This window comes from Equus asinus, chromosome 20, assembly GCF_041296235.1.
Source record: "Equus asinus isolate D_3611 breed Donkey chromosome 20, EquAss-T2T_v2, whole genome shotgun sequence".
Classification (NCBI taxonomy): Eukaryota; Metazoa; Chordata; class Mammalia; order Perissodactyla; family Equidae; genus Equus; species Equus asinus.
In genome coordinates this window covers 100,011,061-100,036,145 of record NC_091809.1, presented here as the reverse complement: position 1 = coordinate 100,036,145, position 25,085 = coordinate 100,011,061, and the positions used below count along the sequence as shown (strand labels likewise).

Sequence of the window (25,085 nt, the reverse complement as noted above, 5' to 3'; positions counted from 1 at the left end):
CTGTTTTATATAACCTTTCATGTAGAGTGGTGTTGTGACAAAGAGCAAAGAGTTTGCCATCAGAGAACCTGGTTCAAGTTTAGGCTCCATCCCATGTGAACTTGGGAGAGAACTTGACCTCTCGGAGCCTCGGTTTCCTCTTCCGTAAAATGGTAGTAATGACGGTAACTGTCTCACCAGGTCATTGCATCACATGAGATGATGTCAGCTGTGAGTGCTTTATAAGCTGCTGTAAATTCTAATTCATTGGTTATTCATTAAGCTCCTATTGTACTCTGGCTCTGTGCTGGAGAATTTGAACCAACAGAGAGGCAGGGCAACAGTACAACAATGAGAATCAGATGGTAACTGTGTGATCCCAGTGTGCAGCAGCAGGCACTGAACTCCCCTGGTGTCAGGGAAGGCTTGTAGGAGGAGGTGACCTTGCACTGAGTCTTGAAGGATAGATAGAAGTTAGCCAGAGGGACAGGGAGACAGCCTTCAAGAAAAGGGAACAATGTGTGCAAAGACACTGAGGCACCACTAGAGCCAGGGTATCCATGAGGTAGCAGTGAAGCACGAGTCAGGGAACAAATAGAGGGTGTTGTTTGTCTTTATTCAGGAGGTAAGGGGAACTATCGGATGATTTTAAGGTGAGGAGTGACACAATTTGTAGGTTTAGAGATATTACAGGTAGCTGTGTGGAGGGAGCAGGTGGTTGGATACAGAGAAAGGATGACGACCTTAGAGGCTACTGCCATCATCCCAACGCAAATGGCTGTGGGAATGGAGAAGATGGCTGGAGCGATGATACGGGACGTAGAGTTGGCCTCTGACTGACAGGCAGTGAGGAAAGAGGCAGGATGACTTGCAGCATTTCTAAATGGTGCTACTGTTGGCATTTTAGTCGGGATAGGTTTTCATTGTGCAAAACAGTGTTGTTCAGCATCCTGAGCCCCTTGTCCACTAAATGATCCATAGTCATTGTGACTACAAAAATGTCACTGACATTTTTCCAAATGCCCCTGGTTGAAAACCACAAAATGGTGGTTTCACTAACATGGGGGAAAAAAGAGGAGAAAGAGGGTGGGAAGTGTTCCATTTTGGAATATGTTGATTTAATGGTGCCTGGAGGATATCTTGGTGGAAGTGTCCTGTAAGCAGTTGAATCTAGGGATCCCGGCTCAAGAGAGTGGACAGCACTGGAGATAGCTTCGGGAATCATACCCATGGCAGCAAATGAGCTTTCCCAGGGAGGATGTTATCATGAGAAGGGGCAGGTGGATGGTAGAACCTTGGGGACCATCTGTGTCTCATTTGATCTTGCAAGCTGGGGAGGACTGATAGTATCCTAGGGCCTACCGAGAAGGGGAAATTGAAGCTCAGCAAGAGCAAATATTTCCAAGTTTCTTTTTTATTTATTTTATTTACTTATTTTTGTGAGGAATATTAGCCATGAGCTAACATCTGCCACCACTGCTCTCTTTTGCTGAGGAAGATTGGCCCTGAGCTAATATCCATGCCCATCCTCCTCTGTTTTATATGTGGGACTCCTGCCACAGCCTGGCTTGATAAGTGGTGCATAGGTCTGTGCCCAGGATCCAAACTGGTGAACCCCAGGCCACCAAAATGGAGCACGTGAACTTAACCGCTGTGCCACTGGGCTGGCCCTTGACATTTCCAAGTTTCTCTTTTAATCAGTTTTGGCAGACTCTCTCCTTGGCCCAGCCAATGTCCAGGTGAGGCTGGGGAGAAGTGGATTTTATCCCTTTTAGTTGAGGGCTCTTTAAATGTCTTGCTTTGTGGTCAGTTGGACCAAGTGTCTCAGTGAATGGCTGTTACTATCACTGCCTTACCTCATGTGCCAGTAAGGAGGCTCCTCACAATTTGCTTTTTCCCCTGCAGTGGCAGATTTTTCCTTGGCGCCCTCCGTGTCCTTGGTTCACTGATTAATAGACTCTTGAGGAATTGCAGGGAGGCGTTTAACATGCATCAGATACCATCACTAGCAGAGAAAGGGATCCACTGAGCGCTGTCTCTGCAGTCTGCATCCTTCCCCCGCCGACACAGTTTTACGCTGGGGAATTGAGTCTCGATCTGGAAGAGTGCCGTTTAAATGTGTGGTTCAGCGTCAGTGACGCGCAGCTGTCTACAAAGTGAGGAGTCAAGGAGGCTTTGCATCCCCATTTCCTTGACATTAGCTCCTTCAAAGGTAGGAGTCATTCCAGGTTAAAGATCGCCACCAAGTCCTGGGCTCTAACCTTCAGGCTTTCAGCCAGTACCCACACCAGGGTGTCGGGGCTTCCAGACAAGGATGTGGAGGGCTGGTGATTGATTTTCAGAGCATGGAGATTCTAGTAAGAATGGCTTGTTCTGTTAAGCCCTTACTTTGTACCAGTTTTCTTGTCCTGAAAATGTAAGGAGCTGGTTTTACCATGTCGTCTTCGTGGGGAAAAGTCCAACCTTTGATTCCAACTCTGGAGTCAATGGACCTAGGTTTGAATCCGGGCTCTGTCCCTACCCAGCTGTGTAATCTTGCACAAACCCCTTAATTCTGCTCATCCTCAGTTTCCTCATCTGTAAAATGGAGATAATAGTACCTATTTCCTGGAATTATAATAAGGCATCAGATGTCTGCACGTGTCTAGAACGTGATACGGTGTGATATGATATGCTCACTGAACGTACTTTTATAGAGCTGTCTCTTTTATCGTATGTGGTTCTTCAGCCACCACCCCTCCTTTCTGCACACACTTTTGGCTCTGTGCAGAAGTCTATTTAAGGATGTGGAGAGCTAGTAGGTTTTCTTTAGGGAGAGGGGACCGCCATAAGACCACTACCCTTATTCACCTCCTTGAAACCAGGCACTGTTTAGAAGTCTGTCACAAAGCCCACACTGGCACTGTGGGGCTGTAACTGGAACCCAGTTCTGGCTCCAAACTCACACTCTTCCACTGTCTTTGATGCCTCTGCCCTGCCCATCCCCTCTGAGTCCTGCTTTGCCCCCAAATAACAAAAAAGAAGTGAAAGAAAGAAATGCTAGAATAAAACCAGAAAAGTCTGTCCAGATCTTCTGTCTGGACTCAGTGATTTGCTCACTGGAAAGTCCGGGTACTCTGTGTCTTGTGGGTCAGGCGCCTTCTTCCTGCCTTGTTCCTTACCCTGGGGTTCCCTTCCTGAATGGGCATCACTAGGAAGTTGAGAAGGAAACTGGGTTGGGTGGGGGTTTTCCTAATCATCCCATTTTGCTCTTTCCTAGAAGTGAGATACACAGAGAGAGCCCCTCCCTGACCGGATGTCTGGAGTCCTTCTCCCTGCCGGGCCAGTTGCCCTGTGCGATTGGGCCTCTGGAGTCCCTTGGTTCTGTTAATACCATTGTTAGGAGACCCTCAGAGGGGCAGTTGGGAAATAGGCAGCCTTAGGTCGTCCCAAGCCGGCATGTGAGAAGACAGCTGTGGCAGTTGGAAGGGTGCCTAAACCAATTCAGGACAGCTTGGAGGCTGTAGGAGCAGCTGCAGGAGGCTCCTCCCACCGGAATGTGGCTGGGCTACTTTACCTCTCACACCCCGCCACAGCTTTACCTTTTGCGAACAAAGACCCCGTGCTTCAATTTCTCATGGACGTCACCTGGGCTCTGGACACAGGTAACGTCAGATCTGTGTGCTGACACTTGACAGCACAGCCCTGGTTTATGGAGTAAAGTGCTAAATGTCGAGGTGTGTGTGGGTCATTCCATGCTGCACACCTGTGAGTGAGCTCATACTGCGGACTTTGTTCCTGTCTTGATTTCCTCCTTCCGCGGCTGCCCTGACCTCAAGGCAGCATGGGAAAAGTTACTAGCTGTGTTTCCCCCTTGTGGTGAGTATCAGAGAGTTACTGCCTCCCCTGTCGCCTCTTTTTCAGCTCTAACCATGTGGAAGTGACACAGAGAAAAGGAATCTAGTAGAGTAGCACCAGGCATCGGAGCTGGAAGGGCTGGCTCCCTGTGCTCATCATTGCCAACCTTTTCCCCTTATAAAGGTGAGGGGCCTGAGGCCCAGAGAGGGAAAGCCACTTGTTTGCCTCCCACTTGCCTGGTATTGTTGTTATTTACCTTGAACAAATTAAATGCCTGAAGTAGGGTGCCGGCAGGGGAGACATCAAGATGTAGGAAAAGAGTTTGGCTTCTGGACTTTGATTCCGACAGGAATCCTAAATCCTTCTGAAAAGTATGGCCTTGGACAAATGACTTAAGCCCTTTTAACCTTGGTTCCCTAAGATGATAATACCTTGCCGCGTTGAAGTGACCATTAGAGGTAATACGTGCAAGCAACCCAACAGTTATTCACAGTGGTAGGTGTTTAGGAGACAGTTACTGTTATTTTAACATAGTCCCAGTGGTTTGTTTAAGGTTACTGGCTCCATTGGACTATTAAAGCTGTGTATCTAAAAGAAAAAGCTTGACATAGGAATTGTGAATCTCAGTGGAAGCTTCCTGTGAGAAGGGACTAAGGAATCTAACCCAGCTTCCACCGTGGGGCTGTGACCACCTGCTCCTGCGGCTGGCTCCTGGGAGTTGGGCCTAGCTTCTCAGCCATAGCTCTGTGCAGGGCCTTGTTTCTTTGTTTTCCCACCAAAATGTCACCTGATGCTTAGGAGCTCTTCATCCCACACATGTATTTCAGCAATCTCTTGACTTCCATAATTGCCAAATGGTGTGTTGGATGGATTAATAGATTCACGGAGCTAGAGAGGAGCATAAGGTCATCTTGGCAGATTGCAGGCCTGGGGTTTGTGTTCTTTCTTTAGCAACATCTTGCCAAATGGTATTTTGACCTGGGCTGGGAAAATTCCACCAACAGGATGCACCCTGGCAGTCTAGTGTTCAGAGGCCACTCTGTGACATCGTTGACACTTAATTCCTTGAAAAATATGCTTCCCAGTGACTCTATCCACTGATCCTAGTTCTACCATCCTGGTCCTCAGGGAACAAATCAAATTACTCTTCCTTACAAGAGCCCTTCGGAGATGACAACAATGGTCATGTGCCCTGCGTCTTCCCAGGCCATCAATCTCCAGTTTTTTCAGCAATGTGGCTTTGACCCATGGGTCCTCTTCACAGTTCTGGCTTGGCTCTCCTGGATGTGCTCCGGCTTTCCACTCTGGCCTGGAGGTGTGGTTATCAGAAGTGAACACAATATTTGAGTGGAGTCTGATCAGTTCAAAATAGAACATTTTTTACCTCCCTTGTTTTGGACTCTATACTACCATTAAGTGAGTCCCAAAGTCCTAGTGGTTTTGTGACAGCTTTTCCACAATGTTGACTGATTGGGTTTGTAGCAAATCAAAGCCACTGAATACAGACTCTGTGTTGTTTCTTAGGGCTGCCATAACTAGTTACCACAAACCTGTTGGCTTAAAACAACAGAAGTTTATCCTCTTACAGTTCTGGAGGCCAGAAGTCTGAAATTAATGTGCTGCAGGGTTGGCTCCTTTTGGAGGCTCTGAGGGAGAATCCATTCCATGTCTGTCTCTTGGCTTCTCGTGGTTGCCGGCAATCCTTGGCATTCCTTGGCTTATAGATGCGTCACTTCAGTCTTTGCCTCTGTCTTCAGGTGGCCTTGTCCCCTGCGTGTGTATTATATCCTAGTTGAATCCAAACCAACGACACTGGATTTCTATGCCAGGTCTTTTAACTGGATACAAGTATTCCCATCTCTAAAATATATTTTTCATGTTTGTTAGTGGAAATGAGTCACTGGAAGGTGGATTTTGAGACAGGTAATTAATTTTAAAACAATGTATGATTTTTTTTCATCATCCTTGTTTTCAGGAGCCTGGTGTTAATTTATGGTTAGTAATAACTATGCCCTTGAGAAGTTCTCTAGCCCTCTGAGATCTCAGTTTTCTCATCTCTAAAACAAAGAGATTGGATGAGGTGAGGTCTGTGTCATTTTCAGCTCTAAAACTCTTAATACTGTGATTTCTGGAAAGCAAGGATTATTAATAAACTATGTCTCAAATTGGCTTAATAAACTGATTTGAGAATTTATAGCTCTTGACTGAGAAAGCATTATCATTCATGAGTCTGAAAAATGTGAAAAAGTGTATTGTTTGCTTTGTTCACCTTTAACAGGATATGGAGACCAAGCTATTAATAGCCTCATCCTTCTTGATTACTCACCTTTCAGGTGTAAGACACTATAGGATTGGCATCCGGTTGGCTCTCAAATATTTGTTACACGAATGATGAATATACTTATGTCACATATCATGGTTGGGGCTAAGTAATGCAATATCACTCAGGGCTGATCATCTAGTAATTATGGACCTTTTAAGATTCTTCCTGAATACCTAGTGGAAGCAATTATTTTTCAAAGATGGTAGCAACTTTTCCAAGTTGCTTTCTGGAGCAGTTTCCTTATCTGTGACGTGAGTGGCTGTTGAGGGCTGGACTCCAGGGCCTGTGCTCTAAACACCACAGTAGACGGTGCATTGTTCGGGTTGAGGGAGGTCTGTGATCTTGTTCTAGGCAGCACCTGGTCAATGCTTCTCTGTGGCAGGAGCCCCCGCCTGCTCTCAGTGGCCCTATGGGTGTCCATAAGGGGCTGCAGCCGCTGGTACCTCTCTTCCTTTGGATTCTTTAGGGAGAGCACTGTTGGTGGTGCCTCTCTGGAATTTTCACTCTGTAGAAGAAACAGTCTGCTGGCTGTCTTGGGGCTCACTCTTCAGGAGACCCGTCAGGGAAGGCTGAGGGTAAGTCCACTCAGCTTCAGTTGTTGGGAAGATTCTTCTAAGATTTTTTTTGTGAGAAGGAAAATTTTTGGTCTATTTTTGCCATCTTCTTTTAGCTCTTACTCTTCTGCAAGAAATCTTTGTTTTTTAAAACGGGTCTCCTTCCTAAAAGAGAGATCTTCTCCAGAATCAGTGGTAGTGGTACAGGGTAAGGGTTGCAAACTCAAATGTCTCCAGAGGCTTAGCAGATAAAAAAGCAGCCTGTGCTTGTGCTCTCCAACTTGTTTTTGGAATACTTGGTCCACTCCATTTATCTTGCCTTTTCCCAATTCTGGTTGAGATATAGGTACAAAGAAATTTCTCTCCTATAAGAAAATAAGAATGCAGGTGTCATGATAAATGACACTAGGAGTACACCCTCAACATGAGGAAGCAGTAGGGAGTGGTGGGGACTGCAGTGAACTAGAAGAGTCATGCCACCTCTCATGGGAGCCCAGAGTTGGCACAGTTTTTGTTTTTCCAAGATGAGCTGGATTTTTACATGAAATTTTCCCATTGTTAAACTTAGGCTCAATTTTTAAAATTTGTATGGCTCAAATAAAACTAATTTTGGGGATGAATTAAGTCATCAATTTGGAGCCTCCGAGACATGTTGGGGCAGGTTGGCATATGAGATGGGCTCCCAGGTCATCTCTGTCTCTGGGTTGGTCTGGTCTGGTGCAGGGGTCCTGGGGGAGCTGTGTGTGGAGGGGACTGCTTATGTTCATCCTTGCATTCGAATATGGAGGAGTCAAGATATGTAAAGTAAAAAGCAAGTTATAGAATTATATGTATGGTTTTATTCTATTTATGTGATTTTTTTCTAAAAAGATGTGTAGGGGCTGGCCCCATGGTGTAGTGGTTGAGTTCGGCACACTCTGCTTCGGCAGCCCAGGTTCACAGTTCAGTTCCCAGGCACGGACCTACACTACTCGTCAGCCATGCTGTGGTGGCAACCTGCATATAAAGTGGAGGAAGATGGGCACAGATGTTAGCTCAGGGCTAATCTTCCCCCAGCAAAAAAAGAGGAGGATTGGCAACAGATGTTAGCTCAGGGCTAATCCTCAGCAAAAAAAAAAAAGTGTATGTAAAATTTTAAATGCATAAAAATTTCGTAAAGGCAGCAAACAAAAGCAAAGGATACACAAGAAACTGGTAAAGTTGTTGCCTCTGAGATTGACACTGAATTGGAAGCAAAAAAGGAAACTTCTGCTTTTTTAGTTTATACTCTTCTGTAACACATAGTGCTTAATTTTTGGGAGGCAAAATGAAAAGAGTTGTTGGGAAGTGTAATTGCTATATAAAGAGTGTAAGCCTTCAGTGCTGAGAGTATTGAGGAAGGAAGAAAGCAGAGTGGCCTGGAGTGATTAGGAAGGACTCCTGGAGGAGATGGGGCCTTGAAGATTGGGCAGAATTCATTAGGGAAGAGGACAGCCAGAGCCCAAAACCCAGGCGTAGGAAAGACAGGGTGACTCGGGGACTGGGGAACAGTTCAGTTTGGCAGGAGCTGGGGCTATAGGGACGTGGAGAGAGAGAAGGAGGCCTTAGCAGTGAGGAGCCATGGAGGGCATGTAACAGAACATAATGGACTGAGAGCTGTGCTTCAGCATGATCAATATGGCAATAAGGACGAGGAAGCGTGGAGGCAGGGCCACATGGTGAGAGCCTCTCACATGGCCTCATGTGGCTCTCAGGTAGCTGTCACTGATCCCTGCTAGGGTGTTGCCTGGTGAACAGGGTGATGCCCCTACACCTGATGAATAAGCTCCTGCCACTTCCTGTTCCTCCTCTCCCAGGAGTGTGGGCTTTGGTAGCTTGCCAATCTCTGCCAGAGCTCGGTGTGGTTCCTGTACCTCTGAAGCCAGCATGTCTCCCCAGACGTTTCAGAGCTTCTCTAGAGCAACTGGCTATTGACTGAAGTGCAGCCACTCAGAACAAGCCCCTACTTTGGAGCTAGGCAGATCTGGGCTTGAATTCTGAGCTTGCCACTTACTGGTTCTGTGGTCTTAGGACGGCACTTGATCCCTTTGGGCCTCAATATTGCCGTTAAAATGGGGATAATGTGATTGACCTTCTAGGGTTATTGTACGTAGCAGATTGATACTTCACAAATACATGTGCCTTGCTTTATATTATGGCACCCATTCTGACCTGTGGTTATTTATGTTTGCATTACTTATAGTTAACATATAAAATATATATTTATTTGTATCTATTTATGACCATATCAGTTTATTCTGTTGGTTTGTAAGCTCCTATTTGGAGGGGATAATTATGTTCTAATCATTGTTTTACCCCAAAGCTCTCATAGTGCTAAGCACATAGTAGGGCTAAATAAATGGTGGCTGCATGGAGTTTGTGCTGTTAGACCTCATCCAGTCTTTACAGCAATTGACTTGGGATCAATTAGGATGTGTCTGTAGGCTGGGGCCTATCTCTTCTGTGGTTAAAGTAAGTTTTGTCAAATGTCCTTGTCAGATAACCTGTCAGGATGGCTTGTGACTTATTCATTCTTTCATTCTGCTGTGGCAGATCTATATTTCATGGGGCTCAATGTTTATGCAATTTGGGAGGCCTTCTTTAAAAATACATATAATTGCAGAAAGCATGTAAACACATTGCTAGGGCCCTTCTAGGGCTTGGAAGGGGCTTGTGAAAGTCAGGGGCCCTAGACTGTGAGCTTCATTAGTTTCACAGTAAGTCACCTCTGCACTTAAAGATTTATGGAACACTCCCTGCAGGCAGGAGCCGGAGTTAGAAAGGATGTGGAGATTTCTAAAAGGGAAAAAATGGTGGTAATGGATACAAATTTTAGTAAAACTGTTATCCCAAGTAGAGTCAGAATACAATCCCTGTATTCTTTTTTTCATTCAACAAACATTATTGAGCACCTACTGCGTGCCAGGCACTATGTAGGCACTGGAACATCGCTTGAAAACAGAAGTCCCTGTCCCATGGAGCTTCTATTTCAGGTGGTCACCTGCCTTGTGACTTGTAGTCTCCATGTACCTACTTGCGGACTTGGAGAGCACCGGTGTTGATCTGTGGCTGTGGCGGTAAAGCCACAGGCAGTCAAGGCACCTCGAGGCCTTAGTTTCCCTTTCTAACCCCCTCCCCTTCTCCTTTCCGGGCCTCTTCTGGGAGTGAGAGCTGCATGGTTAATTTGATGCTGAGGGGACTTTAGCCATCCCAAGCAGTGCTGGAGGAATCATAGATTGTTACTGGGGGAATGGGTGGTGGTGGCTTGTAGCTGCTCAGCTCCTTCCCGGCTCTGACCATGTGCAATAGTGATAAAAGAGCCATCATTTCCCCACCAAAGCCTCAGCTTTGGGGCTGATTTCAGCCCCAGTGTGGCAGAACAAAATTGAGTGAGCACTTTCTTTTGACTCCAGAGCTCATAAGTAGAGGTGTTTCTTATGTCCTGCTTCTAGAGGGGCAGCCAACCCCACAGTCTCAAAGAAGAACAGAAGACTCGGGACCTCGGGGACACAAAGTGCGTGCCTCGCTGTTTACTCCCAGCCCGTATTCTCCTTGGCCACAGCGGGGCTGTGACTCAGAGCTGGAACTGTGTTCCTGCATCATTGCCAGATTTTGCATCGGGGGTGGGGAGGAAGGAGAATGAATGAGTAGGAGCAAGTGCCTGCTGAATTTGTAGCACCTTAGGAGGCAGCTGCTCCAGAACCAAAACTGAGAGAGAGCAGGCGGGCGGGCTGGCAGCCTCCGCTTCACAGGTGGCTGGGTCGCCCTCCCTGTGTGATCTGAACTGGAGTTTTCATAAGGCCAAGGCTGAGGAAGACGCAATCCTGAACATGGAGCTCAAGGAGAGAGTGAGTGTGTCTGCCACCTTTCCCGGCAAGAATGGGAGAGCAGGTTAGTCCTGTACTGGTTTCATAGGGGTTCAGTTTACTGCGATGTATTCTGATTCATGAAAGCCTAGTAATGACTGAGAGAAAGGGAGTTTTCAATGGCTTGGTTGGGAGCGCCTGCAGTTTAAAAAAAAAAAAAACCCAGACAATCCAATTTAATTGGGAATAAATAGGACAAAAGTATCATTAACTACACCCCCCTGATGTCATTCCAAAGGATATTCTGTCGCCAAGTGAGAGGGGAGGACAGCTGTTCTGCCTCGTCCCTTTCTGCTTTCAATTATGTGTAGTGTTGTTACACTTCAGTCTGTGGCTCCGGGAGTAGTCTGAGATCAACCTCCGCGTCTTAAGCTGTTATAGCTGGGAGATACCTGAAACATCACCTGCTCCAGCCTTCTCATGTTACACTTGAGGAAGATGACTTATTGACGAGTATTAAACAGAAGCATAAAAGTGGGTGTTCTCTGAGGTCGAAAACGTTTCCCGTGAAGTTTTAAGTCTTTGGTGGAGTGTGTGTCCCCAGCTCAGCGCACCCTCCTGGGGGGCGGTTTTTCGTGGGCAGTACTTTCTGAACCATCAGGCTCGACCCAGTGAGGGACAGGAGTGTGGCTGAAGGAAGGTGCCTATTGATCTTAAGCCACTTTGCCTGGCAGGCAAGTTCTTTAAATAGAAGTTTAAACAGGAGGTTGAGTGTTGTGTCTTAACTCAAAAGGAAGAAAATGTGTTCTTGATCCGCTGTCCTACAGCAGGCTAATAATACTGGAGGTTGCAACATGGAAAAAGGCAAAGCAACTCTGTTAGAGTGGAGCTTTAGAGCTAGCAAAAGGAAAATATGAGGCACTGAAGCTTGAGTGTCTGCTGTAGGCCAGGCACATTATCAGTGCTCTTCATAACAACCTTGCAGGGTTGGAATTGTCTTCTCTTTCTCCAGATAAGGAAGCCAGCACTCGGAAAGGTCACTAACTCGTTCAAGGTCGTGCACCGCCGCTGTGCGGCAGAGCTGGGCTTTGAACTCCAGTCTCTGTGACTCTGAGCCGCCTTGGGTTCATGCTCTGCAGGCCTCATGTGGCCCCTCCAGATGGAGAGCCTCACCCCCTCATCGGACAGATGAGGAAACTAAGACCCAGAGAGGCTGAGTCTTTGTTTGGGGGCGTGGAACTGGTTGGTAGTAACAAAGCTGGCACCTCAACTCCTATTACATTGCTTCCCTGCCAGCTTCCTTTAAAAAAGTTAGGGGAGGGGAGGCTCTCTGGGTTTGATGTCCTCATTCTATCAGGAGTTTGGCTTTAATCTTTTCATGTTTATTGAGGTCCTGTGAAGCCAAAATTAAAACTATTAAAACTTGGTATCAACCAAGTAGCAATCTTAAATTCTGGAAGACGACGACTTTGTAGCAAACTCCGGTTTACAGACGGGTTTGTGGGTTACTGGGTCAGAAGAGGTAATTTATGAAATGAGTTGGCCACTGAATGGATCTGAAAACATCTGGAGAGCCTAATGAAAGAAAGAGCTTTTCAAGTCATGCTGGAAGACTTCAGTCTGTTAAATCTAGAGTTTGGAGAGGACAGACTTCCCTCTTTGCAAGATATGAGAGCTTTAAGTTCGCTCAGTTAATTTTGTGACTCTCTTATGCCTGGCTCTGTCTGTGCCAGGCTCTGCCCCTTTTGGCACCTTTGGGGAGGAAAGCCGTTTCTGACTTCCCCTCCAGGAGGTGGGTCTGGGGTTTGGCTGGATTTCAGTGTCTCTGCCTGGTTGGGTGTGTGTGTGAGTCAGATGTGGACAGTGTGGGAGTGCGGAAGGCCCTTCCTTGGTCTGTGCCGTGCTCCCCAGGGCTGGTGGAGTCTCCTAGCCTAGGTGTAGGATCCTTTATCAGGCCTCCCCTGCCTCCCCAACTCTCTGGGGGATCTGTGATACCTTGGGCTGCTGAAGTCAGACAATGAGATGGGTTCTGCACAGCCTCTCCCTGAAGGTGACATGTGTTTGTGCTCAGGCTGTTGAGATAAAGGAGTTCAAGTGCCTGCACCATGGATGTTACTGTTCTGTGATGCAGGAGATACAAGAGAAATAAGTGAGTGACTGCTCCCAGCCCTCCAGGGACTTAGGATCCTACTGTAGGTAGAGGTGAGGGGGAGGAGAACAAACATATGAAATAGGCAGAGAGCAGTATGAGAAAGGGTATAATCAGTCACCAAATTGTAGGTTTCACACCAAATACTCTCCCAGTTCACAAAAGGGAGATACAGGTGATGCTTGTATTATCCTCCTGCATGTTTTTAATCACTCAGTAATTTCCTCTCGGGTGTTTGCATTCCATTCTTTGATTCTCTCTGTTGATATAGTAACTCTCCTTTGCAGGGATGGGGGAAGTTACAGGGGAGGGCTAATTTCTCCAAATTATATTGTAATACAGCTGGGAGAGAGCCAAGGATGAAGCTTTCTTGGCATGTTGGTGTCTCGTTCTTCCTTTGGCTGTAAGAGCAGAAGCCACCACCTTCTGCTGGCTTATGACCCTTTAGGTTCTTGTCTCTTTGTTACCTGAATCCAGACGTCTGTAGGGTTACCTGGCCTGTTTGGAGGCATGGCCTCAATTTAAGGTAGGAGTCTCCTTAGTTGTTTCTCATTCATTCGTTCAGCAAGTGTTACAGTGCCAGACACTGTTACAGGCTGATAATAGCAGTCAAAAGACGGGCAAGGTGCTTGCTCTCCTGGAATACACATATTAGTCAGGGAGACTGACAGTAATCAAACACATCCATAAGTAAGAAAAATAACAGTAATAATTAAAATAGGGTGACAAGATATGAAGTGACTGGGAGCCTACTTCAGTGGGTGGCTGGGAAGGACTCTGAGAAGGTGATAATTCTGCTGTGGTCTTAATGATGGAGAACCAGTTATGAGAGGATCGGGGAAAGAGCTAGTACAAGGGTTGTTAAGTAGGAAAGAGCTTAGTGACCAAGCAGCAGAAAGGAGGCCCGTGTAGCTGGGACAGGATGGGGAAGCAGGAGAGTGGTACAGGAAGAGGATGGAGCTGAGCAGGGCCAGATCATCTAGGATCTCGTACGCCAAGGTAAGGAGCTTGAATTTTATTCTTTCTGTGTGATGAGGAGCTGTTGAGGGTTTAAAGGAGGAGTGTGATGTGATCTGACTTACGTTTTAAAAGATCAGTTAGGCTGCCATTGAGGAGAATGGGTGGTACGGAGCCCGGGGTGAGAGCAGGAAGAGCAGTTAGGAGGCTGTTGCAGTGTCTTATCAAGAGATGACTGGGGTGGTGGCCATAGAGATGGAGGAAGTGGATGAATTCAGCGTAGACTGAGGCCACAGGACTTGCTAAGATTACTGTATGTGGAGGTTAAGGTAAAGCCAGGAATGGAGGATGACCCCATGTTGTTGGATAGCGATGCTGTTAGTGGAAATAGGGAAGCCTGGAGAAGGAGTATCAGGTTTGGTGGGACTTGGGGGAGGAGGCTCATTGTGCTTTAGCCCTGTTAAAATTTAGATGCCCGTAGTCATAGCCATAGTCAAGGCACAGTCAGGTTCAGCAAACGTTAATTGAGTACTTTCTGTATGCCAGGCATTGTGCGAGGCTCTTGCATATATGTTCCTTCATTTTACCCTCACAACAACCTTTTAGAAGGATATTATTATTATTCCCTATTTGCAAATGGAAGAGCTGGGGCTCAGAGAGGTGAGGTGGCTTGCTTTAGTTTGACCCCAGATCTTCTGACTCCAGGGCCCTGGGCTGACTTGATGCTCAGGGTGGATATTCAAGGAGGCTGGTTAGTGGCTGTGTTCATGGCTTTCACTTGGAGAGAGGATGGGGGACCATATGTTGGCTCATCAAGGCCTGACTCCCATGCTTCTGGAAGAAGGGCCTATCAGAGTAACGCCCATGTGAAGCAAGCTGTTGAAAGTCTTGACATTTTTGAAGTAGTGCAAGCTCCAAAGATCACTTGAATAAGATCCTCAGCCCCCTTAGGAAATGCCATGTGAACAATGGTGACGTTTTGCACTAAATGAGCAGTTTTGTAAAAGTGTTAAGTAGAATAAAACAAAAAGAGCTTAACAAATGTTGAGGGACTGTGGAGATGCTGTCCCAGCTCTTGGTTGCCACCTCTTTACTCTGCAGCCCAAGTGGGAACTAAAGAAGACAGGGAGGCAATTTCTTTGGTTCTTGGGTTTCAGTTATCAATTTTGGGACCTAAGCAGGAGCATTATTAAGTTACCTAGAATCCTTGGTTTTCTTAAGACATTGGGAATTAGAATAAAGATAGTGAGTGCCTTAACAAGCCTGGAGGCAGTGCTGAACATGGCTTCAGGCCTGCAAGGTGACTCTTCTCCAATATTCTGGGAGCTGCCTTGAGGAGCTGAAAGGTCCAGAGTGGCAAGTGCTGCCAAGCATACCAGTGAGAAGAGCCTTGATAGAGTCCCTCCTTAGGCTTTGGGGCCGGATACCCTCCTTACGCTTGAAGCTGTTTCTTCTCCTCTTTATAGCACAGGCCAGATAAGAGCTGGTGCTGACAGAGCAGATCTGTCACACTCTCAGGATACCAATACCACCCCTGTCAGAAGACCTGATTTATCAGGATGCTCTGACCTCCACTCTTGAGCACCATTCACATAACTCCAGAACTTCTCCCCGTGCCCCCCAAAATTGCCGTGCTAAGTAATTGGAACATTTATGTTTAACCAACCAGAATCGCTGCTCAAATTATAGTCAAAATCTATATGAATGGAAAATTAATCTTGCAAAAATGTTACGAGAAACTGTAGGACCTGTTTATATTTTGACTGGCCCTGTCTGGGGTTGTAGGTGGGCTCTTCCTTATGTTGAGCTCAAATCCGTCTCCAGTTCTTCCTGGTCCTCACTCTGTCCCCTTATGAAGTCTCTTGGGTTTGCTGTCAGACTTCTTTAGGGCATAACCCAAGTCCTTCCTGGCCCAGGGCTTGTGAAGATGTGCTTACTTCCAGGGATGATTACCCAGGGCCCACCTTCACAGGGATCATCCTTCCCTGCCACCTTCCATCCGTGATCCCTGGTCTTCTCCTAGGTGAGGTTGGCTGCCCATTAACTTGGAGGGGCTGCTCCTGGGAGGAAGAGCGGGGCCTGGGAATAAAGGCTAGGTTGTTTCAGCTCATTTGCCAAGTTACTTTCTCAGTAGTCTGAAGAGAAATAGAAGCCCTTGTATGGAGGAGAGAGAGTTTCTGTGCTCATTGAAACCAGCCACCTGGCTCCCAGCCGGGCCATCTCCATCACTCCCAAGAAACAAGGTGGCAATTCAGGTTTAAGAACAGGTATTTCAGGGGATTTGTCTGTGCCTGCTAAATGCGTCTTAGGATGGGGTGGTAGGACATGAGATTCTTCATGAGTTTTAGAAAATCAGGAAATGGAGCAGGCTGGGGCTTTTGAGCTGAGGGGCCAGGATAGCAGATAAAGTCGGAGGACTTTGTGGTCTCCAAGTGAGTGTGGGGATCCAGTGTTTGATAGGCAGCCTTGGTTTGGAGGGTGAGTCTGGAGTAGTGGGAAGAGATCAGAAGGGTGGCGGTGTGCAGGAACACAGGAGTTGATTGTTGTTGTGGGCAAGTCATCTGCCCTTTCTGGGCCTTGTGTGATGACACATAGCCTACCCTACTATTTGGGAAGGTTGAATGAAATAGCTGAAGGACCCAACTCTTCTTCTTTTGCTCAAAAAGTGCTGAACCAGAAGCTCTGCCGTTAGCAAGCTGGGTGAGTTTGATCAGAAATGATCAGATCTGAAGACCTCAGTATTCAGGAGACATTAATCTGGTTCATCTCTTTTCTCTTTTCTCAATGTATGTGTCCTGTTTTTAAATTTAGTGTTCCAATAGCATGCTATAACCCACTTACTCAGTTTCCTTGTGAGTAACATGGGGATAAAAATATCTGCCCTGCCTACCTCAGTGGGTACTTGGGAGGGTCGGATACGATGATGAATGTGACTGCACTTAGAGCTTTCTGTAAATGCAGGAAATGGTGGTGATGATGCTGTGGTTGATAACATTTTTGGCAAAAAGGGCAGGCAGCATCCATATTAGGGAAGAAGGGTTGGGGAGCTGCCTCTAGGTCTGATCAAATGACAGCTATATTTTTGTCCACTTTTAAAAACTATCCTCCTCCTAATGTTAGAATGTAAAATTCGTCTTAGGGCCTATACCTTCCAGCTCAGAATTCTTTTACCCAAGACTCGGAGCTTATTTAAGCTGGTACGAGTTGGGTGTGGTGAGCCCAGGAGTTGTTTTTAAGGTTGTGCAGCGTATATGAAGTGGTTGCTGGATGCTGGATGCTACTCCAGGCGTGTAGAAGATGTGCTCTTTGCCTTCACTTACTAGAGATCCACCAAGCTGACCTTGTGATAAGACCCAAGGCTGTTTGGGGGCTCCTGAGTGCCATACAGATGATGTTATTCAGAACTTTGGCCCTGGGCCCAAGGGGAAGGAGAGAAGGAGGAGTAACAGTGGGTATGCTGTTTTGCTGATGCTTTGTCTGTAGGGTTTTCTGATCATGGCCGGGAAGCTGCCAGCCCCGCAGACTCCTAAGGGAAGGGACAGCAGGTTATCATGCAAAGAGCATTGAATTTAGAAATAGAAGACCTGGATTCATGTCCAATCATTACTTATTGATGAAGTTGTCTTGAACAAGTCACTTAACCTCTCTGATCCATTTCCTCATTCATAAAATGGGGTTCAATGGTGTTAATAGCTAAGATGTGTAAGAAAAGGCTTTGTAGACTGTAGAGCCCTTGAGAGGTAATATAGATAGTGGTGGTCTTGCTTTCTTCTTATTCCCGTTATTAACAGGGCGTTTCTTTTCTCCAGGTGGAAATGAGGCAGGCTTAGACTAGAGTTTGTGTTTTCAAATTCCCTGGTGAATGGAGATGACTCTAAAAGAAGCTGGGAGGAGCAGATAAAGCCTAACCCTTGAACATGGTGCGAGGATTTCTGAAACAGGTGTTAAGGGGTCTACTTCTCGTTCCTGTCTAGGTGCTCATGCCTTAACTCTGCTGTTCTGGGAAGATCAGGCTGCTGCCTGCCAGATGAGGTCCTAGGATTCCAAGGGCTTGCCTGGGACCAGGAGCTAGGAATTCAGAGGCTGGCAGTGGTTGGGAGGGGTGAGAGGGTGCTGGGGGTGGTGCATAGTCGCAGGGCCAAGGAGCAGCCTGGCCTGATGGCTCTGCCTGCTTCACGTTTGGCTTATTAGGACTCAGGCTGCTCTGACCTCAGTGCCAGCTTACCCCAGACACAGAACGCAGGACGCTCTGACTAGACCCCAGGGCAGAGTAAGAGAAACCTCGTAGACCTAGAGATTTTTTCTTTTAACCTTGCACTGTGCTTATTTAAACCTACTAATCTCCAGGGTGGCTCAATTTGGAGATGAGGCTACTATCTTAACACTACCAAACTGAGAGGATCTCTTGACTCTGACAGTGAAAGCATTTTAACCATCTGTATTAGGAGCTTTAAAAATGACCTTTAAAGTCATTTTACCTCTGGGACTTTAACCCAAGGAAATAATTTGAATTGCAGAAAAAGCCTGTATTCAAAGATGTGTTGATTATAATGGGGGTGGGGTGGGGAGGAGGAGGGCACATCTAAAATGTCCAGTATTTGAAGACTGTAAAACTTTCTAGAATGTAGACACCGTGGGGAAGGACTTTTGCTCACTCTGTGTCTCCAGAACCTAAAGCAATGCCTGGCACACACATGACCATTTGAATGGTTGTGAAAAAAATTTACATCCATATGGTAAGACTATTATTCAGCTCTTTCAAACGAAGACGTCTTAAAGACATAGGAAATTTTCTGTGTTAATAGGATGTGAAAAAGCAGGATAGAGATTTCTAAATACAGTAAAATCACAATTCTCTTATTTTAAGAGAAGGAAAAAAGGCTAAGAAGGAGAAGATACCCAGGTAAAGCTCTAGAGGGTGAGATCCTGGGTGACTTTTCTTTCTTTCTATATTTTCTAAAATGAGTATGATGTTGTGGTTGGGAAAGACATTTTATAATAAATCATATTCTTTTAAAAACAAGGAGGTTAGATTAGTTTATTCATGGAGCAAACCAGCAGCCTCTAGATCCAGCTCCTCCTTCCTTTCAAAGAGCCAGGCAGCCTTTGTGAATACACAAAACACCTACACACTTTGGTTGTGTCTGTCAGCTTGGCTTGGAAGCTGATCCCTCCTAACTTCAAAAGGGTGATAGAAACTGCACAGTGTTGAAACTGTGCAGGTTCACGTTGCAGAGACATGCCCATACATTTATATCCCATCACTGAAGTGAAGACGTTTTGTAGTAGAGAGAAGAATTTTAAGAAGATAGATTTTTCTGGGTGGGTGGTTAATTCTTAGAATTCTTTCCCTGGTTCATGGTTTTGGGAAGCTGTTGAAAGTGCCGTCTGCTTTCCTTCATTCTTGTTTTAGCTCGTGCCATCTTAAAGTCACTTTTTGCTGAGCGGCTCGTTTGATGGAATGTTCCTCTAAGAAGCAGTGTTCTCATCAAGCCAAGACTTCCCTAGAATTAAAATCCCCGCATCTTAGGTGGGCTTTGGCACCTGAGCTGGAAGTTCTTAGTTTTAAATGCAGCCGGGTTCTGATAGATTAAGGGCCTCTCGGAGGAAAGGCCCACTGTCTCACCCAGGGAGGAAGCTGTGATGATGGGGGTTTCTCAGACATTACTGACCTATTGTTGTGTCTGTAATCCTTTCCATTCACATGACTTCTCCTTCATTATCTCTTTCTTTCTCTTTAGCCATAACCAGCAGACCACAGCATTCAGGCATCCTGTGAGTGGGCAGTTTTCTCCAGAAAATAGCGAATTTATTCTTCAAGAAGAGTAAGTACTTTTATAAATTCTCCTTTTTCAGGCGGAGTTTGGAAGCTTTAAGGCACTTGCTCAAAACAAAGCTTGTTGGACTATTTTCTCTCTCAGAGGGGCTTGGAGTAAGTTGGTTGATTCAAAGTGAAATGCAACGGGGGTGGGCCCGGTGGCGCAGCGGTTAAGTGCATATGTTCAGCTTCACCGGCCCGGGGTTCGCCGGTTCGGATCCTGGGTGGGGACATGGCACCGCTCATCACATCATGATGTGGCATGTGTCCCACATACAAAGTAGAGGAAGTTGGGCATGGATTTTAGCTCAGGGCCAGTCTTCCTCAGCAAAAAGAGGAGGACAGGTAGCAGATGTTAGCCCAGGGCTGATCTTCCTCAAAACAAACAAAAAGAAATGCGAGAATTTTGTTTTTCAATCTCTGTACGTCTCTTAGTGGGAAGATGTGGAAGTGGGGAGAAGATATGGGGATGTGCTGTGATTGGTATTGTCAGAGCATCTTAAAAGCTCCCTTTCCCCTCAAGCATCATCTAACACATTAGCTGTGCTCTGAGAGAACACGCTCATCTGATGTGAAAGTACCTTAAATATAGCCTCAGACCAAGCTGAGCCAGCCTCTCAGGGAGGCCTCAACTAAGAGTCCAAAGCCAGGACTTAGAAGAGAGGACTGGTGACACTCATCGTCCCTGAACATTTTGCATCCTTTCTGCTTGCCTTCCTGACACGGGAACTCTCCTTGCTCTCCAGTCCCATTTAAGCAGGGCCTCTGGGGCGCTTGGAGGCAGGCTCTGCCAACCAGGGCCTGTCTACTTTAACAAATGCGCGTACAACCCAAGCAGGGTGTGTTCTTCTTCCAAAAATGAAGGCAGAGAAACATGTGCAAGTAGCTCTGTTTCCTTCTGCTCATCTGGAGCAGTGCTGTTTGAAGAAAACAGTTCTGCCTGAGAATCTGTTAGATGTTGGCTTTAAGTTTTTTTTTTTTCAAATCATTTTTCTTCTGTTCTGTCACCTAGACCAAATAGGATCTTAAATTATCAGTATTTATATTTTTACAGCATTTCCCTCCCTTGGTACTTACACCATTGAACTTTGTATTATGGAAAATTTCAGACATATACAAAAGTAGAGATACAGTGATAAATCCAATGTATTTACTGCCCATCTTCAACACTTTCCAGAACGTGGCTGATTTTATTTCATCTATACTCTCCCCCTCACTCCCTGGATTATTTTGAAGCAAATTCCAAACATTTCATCTCTATAGTACGTTCAGCTTAGAGTCATTATCCTACAGAACTTTTAAAACCAGAAATCTATAATTATGATAATACTGACGTTCTTTGCATGTTTACATGGGGATTTTATGTGCATATCTCATTTTAATACAATAATCCTGAGATATAGACCATCCCTGTTTTAGAGATGAAGACACTGAGACTCAAAGAAGCAAAGTCATTTGCCCAAAGTTGCATAGTTAGAGGCACAAAAGCCTGGATGGATGTCATCCAAGCTTGATCTCTTTCAGTAAGGTCTAACCCCCTCCCTAGTCAGAGGCTGCTTGCTAAATTATTTTGATGCTGGTGGCCCATGGGACATGACAGCCAGACTCTGGGGTTGGGAGTCTGACTTTGAAAGCATTAAAACCGTTAGAAAGAGTGGGTAGAAGGTAAAGATTGTCTTGTCTCCTACATCGAGAAAGAACTGTTGTGTAAAGACAGAGCCAGAATGTGGATTCTTTGAATTCCAGCTTGGAGTGAGTTTGTTTATAGATTCCTGAAGGTCAGAAGTACTTGGGAGGTCATTGAGTTCAGCCCCCTTCCTTAGGCATCCTGGAGACACGAGTGCCTGTCATTAAAGCTCTGCACGGAGAATCTATCAGAACACTTAGCTTGGAAGTTACCAACTTTAATAGAGCTTCTAGAGAAATGCAGACTTTCCATCACTCAACACTCCTGTACACACATCATTTTCCTCCTTGTTAACAGAAGACTTTGTCTGCTGACCACTTCTGAGAAGGTAGCCTCTGTTATCCTATGAACATATCTCTGTAATTAATCTCAATTCAGTCCAGTTTTCAAGAAGATTTTTATTCTTTTCACGAGTCACTTTTTCCCTCTAGATCCCATTTCCTGACTGTCGTAAGACATGCTTGCTTGTCTCAGGTGGTGGGTGCAACTGTATGGGCAGACATTCCTCGAAGCAGGCAGGATGTGCTTTAGGCATTGAAAGTAAGGGAGGATTCCTATGAACTGATGTGGTGATCCCTGCACTTATTCATTGAATACTTAGTAAGTCCCTAGACTGTGTCTGGGGCTGTGCCAGACTCTGCAGTTATAGCAGCAAGCAAGACAAATGTGGTCCTGTCTGTGAAGAGCTTACGGTTGAGTAGGGAAGATAGATGACTTAACAAGAGATCACAAATGTGATAAATGTTCATGATGGTGGAAAGATAGGGTTCAATGGGAGTTGATAGAAGAGGGTTCTAACCTGGCTTAGGGCTCGTGGAAGGCCTCTCCATCCTGGGAAGGGCTGTTGTTTAAATTGAGATCTGCCCAGTCAAGCTGCACAACTCGGGCAAAGACCTGGAGGGGAAAGAGGGTAGAGCCTGGAGGATCTAAACCAGTTAAGTTAGAGTGAAAAATGAAGAGCCCCGGATGGACTCTGGAGATGCTCGGGAGGTAAAATTGACAGGACTTGGTGATTGATTGGCTGTGATGGGGATGAAAGAGAGGGAAGACTTTCTTGAAGTGTCTGGCCCCAAACTGGAGGAAGGGGGAGGATTTAGATAAATGAAGATAAGTGTGCGTGTGTGTGAGGGTCCGTCAGAGCTGAGGGAAGTGTGACCAGCCTCGGTGGGGTCAGAGGGCAGGAAGACTGAGCTGTAGTGGAGGCCTGCGAAGGGAAGTGTGGAGATAAGGTTGGGGAGGGAGGTTGCCGCCAGTTATCTAAATTGCTTCCTTCTGAAAGAAACCCAGATTTGCCTCCTGGTGGAGCTCTGGAGGGTGAGTGAGGCGTGATTTCCCCGCACAGAAACCAGTTTTTAAAAATGTGACAGTGAATAAGATGCCTGTTTTGTTCCCTTAAAGGAGCTTAATTTTGTTGTGTTATGTGATGAAGAAAAAAGACGGAGATGACCGTTTGTGCCATTTACACATCAGCTCTCAGACTGATGTGTTTGGTGGAAAAGGGAAAACCGACTCTTTTCCTTCTCCAAAAGGGTCTGTTAAGGCCACATCAACTCCTCTTGCCGGAGCCTCCACCCTGGTTTCCTGGAGTGAATTCTTCTAGAGCAGTGGTTCTCAAAGTGTGGTGTCTGAACTAGCATCATCTGAGAACTTGTTAGAAATGCACACCGCCCCCCAGCCCTGCTGAATCAGAGACTCTGGAGGTAGGAGCCCCTAGTCCACCTACAGGTGATTCCGATTCAGGTAAACTTTGAGACCCACCGATTTAGACAACTTGCTATTCCCATCCCTCCTAAGTTACTCCCAGTTCTTCTGGCATCCGTAAGTCTCCTCCACACACCCTGCCGCAGTGACAGTCTTAGATGGATTTTAGTCCAGTGATCTTGGGTTCCTTCTCCTGTGTGTATGTGGGGAAACAGTCTCCATGGTGGCTTCCTTAAAGCATTGCGTCTCCCCCACTGTTGGCAGGTGGGGCTCACCTGAGCTGCTTGGTGTAACAGGTGCACGCCCACCAAAAGATGGTTTCCTATCTTACAGATTAGAAGCATGCAGAAGAGAAATAATGTGAAAGCTATGATCTGGTGGATCCAGAGGACGCAAGCTCTGAATATTCTAGTTTCTGTGTTACTAAAACAGAATCAGTCAGGATGGGCTAGGGGCTGCTGTGCTAACAGCAACAAACAAAATCCCTGTGACTTAAAGCAGTTAAGTTTACTTGTCACTTTTGCTCCGTGTCTGTCACAGGTCACCTGAGGGGTTCTGCTCTGTCATCTTTGCTGAGGGAGGCTCCATCTCTGTGCTTCCATCATTGCCAAAGGCAAGAGAAAGGGAACTTGGGGATTTGCTCACTGGCTCTTTCACTCACATCTCATTGGCTAAAGCAAGTCACATGACCACTCCTAACTTCAAGGGGTCAGGGAAGTGCATTTCTACCATGCACCTGGGGAGAGAATCAGAAATATTTGTTGGTCAGCACTAATGACTACACTTCATAACCTACAATCCAGATTTATTAAGGGAAGCAGGACCTTTTGAGTCTGTCACTTCTTTTGCTGCATGACTAGTGTGTTTGCTTTCTCATTTCTCCTTTTCTGCTATGGTACCTAGTTCTTTGTCAGAACCCCCAAGGTGAGTGGGTATCCATCATCAGATCCTGCAGCCTTGTCCCCCAGGGGACTCCCCTGCATACCCAAGCCAGCAGGCATGTGGAAATCCCTCTTGGAAGAGCTCATTTAAGCTCGGGCCGCATTAATAAAAGTGTGATGTGTAGAGAAAGGGGGAGAATGGTTCTGGTATACCATGGTGTTTGTGGACTACTGCATTCACTCATTCCAAGTTTATGAAGCACCAGGGACATGCCAAGTAAACACTGTGATCTGGGTACTAAATTTCAAGAGGGGTGTTGAGCAATTGAGATTCCCCTGAGGAGAGAGACCATTGTGGTGAGGGGCCTGGAAACCCTGTCCTGTGACCTCTCATGTTTAGTCTGCAGGAGAGAAGATGAAGCAGGGTCTGCTGTAAGTCTTCAAGAAGGGCTGGCAGGTGCAAGTGGGGTACATTTATTGTGTGGCTGCCAGAGGCAGGCATCAGATCAATGAGTAAAAGTTGTAGGTTGGCAAATTTCAGCTCAGTCCATAATTTTCCAGGAAAGAGATTTTCTAGCATCCCTTGTTTTGGGATCTAGAATTTCATCTTTACCATTAAATGAAGTGACCTACCTCCCAGAATAAGAGTTGGCTTTTTCCATTAATAATAATGTTATTATTTTTATAGCTAACACTTAGAGCCCTACTATTTATTACCAGGTCCTTTTCTAAGTGCTTTACCTATATTAATTTAATTTCCACAGCAGTCTTATGAAGAAGATACCATTATTATCATGGATACTGAAGCACAGAGAGCTTAAGAGTCTTGCCAAAGTCACACAGCTAGTAAGTGGCAGAGTTAGGATCTGAATCCAGATAGTCTGGCCCCAGATGCTGTGCCTTTAACCACTATACATACTGCCTCTCATTTCAACAGTCTTCAGGAGACAATCTCCTTCCTTGGCTGTTCTCAGGTGTTAATGTGCCGACTAAGCAGACCATTGCTGCTTAGAGATTGTAATTGTAATTATATGTGCAGTAATGGAATTTGATCTAATAACTTCACACTTGCTTGAAAGACACCAAGCCTCCGTGGTAGTCTTTTCTCCAGAAAAAATCCTCAAGCCTTTTTAGAGGGCCTCATTTCCAGTGATTGGATCACTTGGGCTCCTCTTCTTAAGCTCCTGCCTGATTCTCCGTGATTTCCTTGAATTGGAAGCTGTGGCTTGCCCTTTGTGGCTTAAAGGACCACATCTAGGGGCCCTCCTGAAGGGTCAGCCTTGGCACAGGAACTTCCAGGCTGAGGTTTTGGTGGTTGGTGCCAGGCACAGGAGCATTTTCTCCTCTTTCTGGGCTGCCCAGGAAGCCGCTGACA

At 46.0% G+C, this 25,085-nt stretch overlaps 1 protein-coding gene across 37 annotated transcripts in view; it reads left to right on the top strand.

The window, feature by feature from the left end:
• Positions 1 to 25,085, top strand: part of PLEKHA7 (pleckstrin homology domain containing A7) — a 198,920-nt gene that overhangs the window by 97,585 nt on the left and 76,250 nt on the right. For 33 of the 37 annotated variants that reach the window (XM_070491238.1, XM_070491246.1, XM_070491243.1 and 30 more), the window contains one exon: positions 19,365 to 19,448. In XM_070491238.1, coding sequence (XP_070347339.1) covers positions 19,365 to 19,448 — 84 coding nt within the window. Of the gene's footprint in view, positions 1 to 9,950; positions 10,603 to 12,966; positions 13,666 to 15,974; positions 16,324 to 19,364; positions 19,449 to 25,085 lie in introns of those variants that run through there. The other 4 variants (XM_070491262.1, XM_070491264.1, XM_070491271.1 and 1 more) reach the window with 4 other exon arrangements.